This window comes from Cupressus sempervirens, chromosome 2 (assembly GCF_028749045.1).
Source record: "Cupressus sempervirens isolate cs-2001-9-10 chromosome 2, ASM2874904v1, whole genome shotgun sequence".
NCBI lineage: Eukaryota > Viridiplantae > Streptophyta > Pinopsida > Cupressales > Cupressaceae > Cupressus > Cupressus sempervirens.
The window spans coordinates 634,380,021-634,385,266 of NC_143119.1; the positions used below are offsets into that span (position 1 = coordinate 634,380,021).

General features: G+C 31.6%; 1 protein-coding gene across 1 annotated transcript; it reads left to right on the forward strand.

The window, feature by feature from the left end:
• Nucleotides 1-320: 320 nt before the first annotated feature.
• On the forward strand, nucleotides 321-2,437 carry LOC149574969 (clavaminate synthase-like protein At3g21360). Its single transcript, XM_089814815.1, has 3 exons — nucleotides 321-812; nucleotides 908-1,158; nucleotides 1,916-2,437. Exons 1-3 carry the CDS (start codon nucleotides 453-455, stop codon nucleotides 2,247-2,249), a joined length of 945 nt encoding a protein of 314 aa, XP_089670941.1. The 5' UTR covers nucleotides 321-452; the 3' UTR covers nucleotides 2,250-2,437.
• The last annotated feature ends 2,809 nt before the right edge of the window (nucleotides 2,438-5,246 follow it).

The window sequence follows — 5,246 nt, forward strand, 5'->3', positions numbered from 1 at the left end:
ATAGTATAATTTTAATTTTTATAAAAAATGTATTCATAAAAAAATTAATGCCAAAGGGTTGTAGTTCAATTGGTTGGGCACAATTGGTGAGGATGATGGTACGATTGACATTTGACATTGCCGTATTGGATCCCCCTGCACGTGGCAGCTAAGTCAAAGGACAACTTGTGATTTAGATACACGCTTACTCATAATGTTGTAATCAGCTATATAATGACAAAAATGCCAATATCTATGTAATCCCGTTATTTCCATAAAAAAAAATTTAAATTTTTTTAAAAAAATCCATTTATATATCCTTTACCTCTTCCTTTCCGTCTGTCCACCTGTATGCTGAAATATATTTTATGCTACGAATTGCCATGGATATGAGCAATGGTTAAAAATGTAAAGACTAGCAAGGCCGGGGACGGACAGATCAGGAAGGAAATCCAACTGTTATTGGTGAGAAAATGGAGGAGACGTGTTTCCGACAAGGCAATATCGCTCATCAACGATTCATCAATGGCGGGCGCCTCTTTCCCACTGTTCTGCTTCCGTTGCACAACGACATGTCTGTAAAATCTCTGGTTCAGACCATCCAAAACAAGAGAGAGTGGATCGAGGAAGAGCTGAAAGAGGCAGGAGCTTTGCTCTTCAGAGGATTTCCCCTGAAGACGGCAGCGGATTTCAATCAGGTTGTGGAGGCGTTTGGATGGGAAGAACAGCCATATTTAGGGGCTGCTTCCAGAACTAGGGTTCACGGCAAAGTTTATACTGCCAATGAGGTTTCCTTGGATCGAAACATCAGATTTCACCATGAGATGGCTAAAGTAAGTCAAATTCTTTGTAAATTTCTCTAATTAATCATTTCTTTGTGCTTTTGAAGCTTTTAAAACACGGTGTCATTTTTCTTCTGCCCTTGTAGTTTGAGGAATTTCCCAGCAAACTGTTTTTTTTCTGCGAGATAGGTCCTCCCGAGGGTGGGCAGACCGCTATTTTGCCGAGCCATAAGATTACGGCCAGAATGGAAGAGCGATACCCTGAATTGGTTGCTAAATTGGAAAAAGAGGGGCTTTATTATTTTACGACTTATTTTCCTGAAGATCGTCCCGATTTCTTTCTGAAGGGCTGGCAAACCCTTTTCCAAACCACGGACAAAGACGAGGCCCAGAAAAAGTGAGTAGAGATTTTTTGAAATGAGCGAGTCTCCCTTGAGGAATTTCCGGAAGAAACTGTGTGTTTGATTCTTGCATCAATTGATGATTTTATTAGATCAGGAATTGTGATCTGAAATATTAATTTCAGAAGTGAACATAAATTTAATTTTCTTCGAGAAGCTCCACGATGTGATCTAGTTGAACATAATTTTCTTCGCGAAGCTGTTCAATTTGATCTGGTTGAACATAATTTTTTTCGACAAGCTCTCCAATTTCATCTTGTTGAACATAATTTTCTTTCGAAAGCTCTTCAATTTAGTCTACTGAGCAGATTCCATTCAATTTGGAAAATAAAAACTTCGGGAAAAAACACTCTGTTGAAGATTTCAGCATCTGTATATTAGAAAAATAGAACAGTAGAAATAAAACAGAGAAAGAAAGAACTCTCAGCTTATTTTATTGAATAAAATGTCAATTTATACAATAGCTTGACTCAACAACATTCTTAAATGATTGCTAATTAGATTAACAACAAATTATTTCATGATTGACAACACACACATACACTTGACACTAACTCGAACACATTCACAATAAGAACTTGATTCAAACTAAAACTCTTTGACTCACGCTTAAATTGAACTTGTGTTGCCAGCAACTCGAAAAAGTTTGCCACATGTGCAACAATTATTTATTGACTAGTTGATACATTAACTCTAACACTGTATGGATGAATTTATTTGATATTATTGAAGAGTGAAACACATTGTTTGCAGGGCTGGAGAGTATTTTAAGGCGAAGGTGAGCTGGGAAGATAGCAAAATGGTGGTTCAAATGGGACCATTGAAATCCATCAGAAGATTTGATGGAAATAAGAAAGCATGGTTCAATCAAATTGCATTTTGGGATTTGGACACACCTCGAATGTTGGGGGATGGATCTCTTTTCCCTCAAGAGGCAACTGAACGTTGCATACAAATAACAGAGGAGGAGTGTGTAGAAGTGAATTGGGAGGTCGGCGATGTGCTTCTCATTGACAATCGCCTTGTGCAACATGCCAGACGACCCTCCAAAGCACCCAGAAGGATTCTTGTGGCCATCTGCAAGTAATAAATTTCTATTCAATGCATCTAATACTCATATTTCCTGACTGGAAGCAATTCCAGTTTGGGATATATCTATCTTAAAATTTCTCACTTATGATGTAAAGGAACAGGGAAAACTATTGTAATGCAATCTCTCTGTGATGGAAAAGAACAGGGTAAGCTTAACTTAATAAATTTCAAACCTTTGAATTCTGGATTTCTCAAAGTAGATTCATATAGTCAACAATTTTCCTTTTTTGTAATCATATTTTCCGCTTGAACGGGTGGGATCATGAGGTCCTCTTCTAGAAAGGAGATTTGAACCTGGAAAAGTTTTCTTTGGACTATGGAATGTACTTCCAGATTAAAAAGACGGTTCATTGAGTTGAATTGTTTTCTTAAAATACCTGCCGTTGCATTCTTTACTTTTGAATAGGAATTCTCCTGACAAAATAGTTCTACTCCATCTCTTCTGCTTTCCTGCAATAAAGTTTTTACTTTCTAAAAATAAATCTGAAGGTTTTGCATCTAGTTGGTTTCTGAGCATTTTGTAGGCAATCGTACAGAATTAAAGAGATGAAGGTGATAGATTTAAGCCAAAGATTTATATTCAGTCAGAAGCTAAAATTTGTTAACTCTGTGGCACTGCCTAAATGGAGCACAAGGAAGAGCAAATTACCATTGATGGTAGCAGTTAGCTGTGGTATAGTTGGTTCCTGCAATAAGGCTGTAGAACTACAGGCAATCACATTTCTTTAATTAGTGATCAAATTAGTCAACTTCATCTAATATTCTAATATATATATATATATATGGCTCACATTAAACAAATTTTAATATTTATAATGTAATATGCATAATATTTAAATTTTTCACTTTATAAAATTATTTATCTATAATTTGATGTTGAATAGATTTTTTAATAAATTGATATCAGTTTCTTAAATTTCATATCTATCTTATTACCAAACTTTGTAAGGTGTATTATTAATAAATACAAAATTATATTATATTTAAATTTAAAATTATCAATCAAGATGAATAAAGAACATTTTTTTAAACAACCCATCATTTTATTATATTATTTTTAAATCAAATGACATGTTAAAGTTTTTAAATTAGATATATTTATATCATATTTTATATCTTTGTTAAAATATAAATATTTAATAATATAGTATATTAATAAATATTTTTTTAAAAAAAATCAAATAATTAAATATTATTATTTTTAATTCTTTTTACAAGTATTATGTTAAGATGCTTCCAGTTTTTATAAATCATAATTTTTTATTTTTAATTAAATAAAATAGAAAAATAAAATAATATCATCATTTTTTTGATGAATAGTCATTGACCTCCTACATAAGATGCTCACAAGTTACCATTGTGATATATGCTTTTGCCTTATTTTAAGTTTATATTATATATCATTGATATATTAAAATTGATACAAATATTTGATAAGATTTATTTATTGGATAGTTCATATGAAAAAAATAAAATGTTATTTTGATATAATATAATGATATTGTTATCAAAATTTTGAGTACTTTTGTGATAAATATGTGCAAATGTTAGACATAGATTCTATTAATATAACCTGTTATAATTACATTCTATCTTGACACGATAAAAAACATTGCTATAGTGTCCAATATTATATAATCGTTCAATTATATTTTATACATGTATTTTGTTCATCAATTCATAATATTATGATACATTTGTACAATTTCTTTTTTACTTCTATACATAAATTAAATGTTCTTTGTATTGATTGAGTTTACCATACTTTTCTAATCAGATTGAAATCTAAAAATTCTAGCTTACAAGTTTTTGAAGTTTTATGGGAAAAAATATTGTTTGAAGAAATTAAGATTAGCTTCATGTTTTCCCAAGTCAAATATTTGCATAGTTCTTGTTATGCAATATTAGTTTGGATATCTATAATTTTGTGACACTAGGTTAATAGACGAAAGTTAATAGAAGTGTTTTTATTGATGTCTAGTGCATATATTTTCTTTAGTTAGCATTTAAATAGTCATGTCGTTACAATTTTGTGTCAAGTTATATTTCTTTTTATCTTTTTTCTTAATGTATAACAAAATAAATCTAATTTTGTTTTTGCAATTTGTATATTTTTCATTCTTTCTCATCCAAAGGGAGATATTTATCTACAAGTAGAGGAGTTGATAAGTAAAGGACCAATTAGAGAAAGTTTTAAGTCCATGGGCAATACACAAGAAAGATGGAGACTATAGAATGTGTACAAATTTTAGAGCCTGCCAAGATGATGGTTAATTATTAATTCTTGTTGCTAAAGATACATAATATTCTAGAGTTTTTTGAGTGGCATGAGGTATTTCACAAAGATTGTCTAGAAAAGCGGATACCATTAGATCATGATTAAGGAGAGTGATTAATGGAGGTTTTTATTCAAGACAATGAAGTTAGTATGAGTGGTTAGTCATGCCATTTAATTAATGTACCAAGCACATTCATGAGAATAATGCATGGGATATCAGATTTAGAGAAAAGTTTTAGAAACTGAGAGAAGAAAAGTTTTTGACAAACATAAACAAATGTAGTCTCATAAGGACAAAATTAGTATATTTGGGGTGTTGTCATTTATGTGGAATGATTGAAGATATCACACTACTAGAAAATAACTACAATGTCTCAATGACCACCTACATGTTTGTAGATCTATAGGACGACAACACATTGCATATATGTCTCCATGGTGTGCACACATCCTAAACCAACCATGCCATTGGTCATGGTTCCAGAGAAGGGAGACGACAAGTTTGATGGGGTGATGTGGAATTTTTGTTTTTAGTCAAAACAAATACATTACGTGATGAAGAATTACTCAAGGTGTAGTCTACAATATTGCAACAATTCATCTTTAATGAAATTAAATTATGTGAATAATGCACTCAAACCAGTATATCAAGGTCTGTAGTATCAATGAATACATTAGAAGTTAGAACTTAATTATTGAGCTTGTTCCCACCCA

What these genes read in the sequence shown, in the direction of transcription:
- LOC149574969 (XM_089814815.1), top strand. Translation starts at nt 453, where the DNA reads ATGGAGGAGACGTGTTTCCGACAAGGCAATATCGCTCATCAACGATTC. An exon ending in TTCACCATGAGATGGCTAAA is followed by an intron (nt 813 to 907) that starts GTAAGTCAAATT and finishes CTGCCCTTGTAG; the next exon opens with TTTGAGGAATTTCCCAGCAA. An exon ending in AAAGACGAGGCCCAGAAAAA is followed by an intron (nt 1,159 to 1,915) that starts GTGAGTAGAGAT and finishes CATTGTTTGCAG; the next exon opens with GGCTGGAGAGTATTTTAAGG.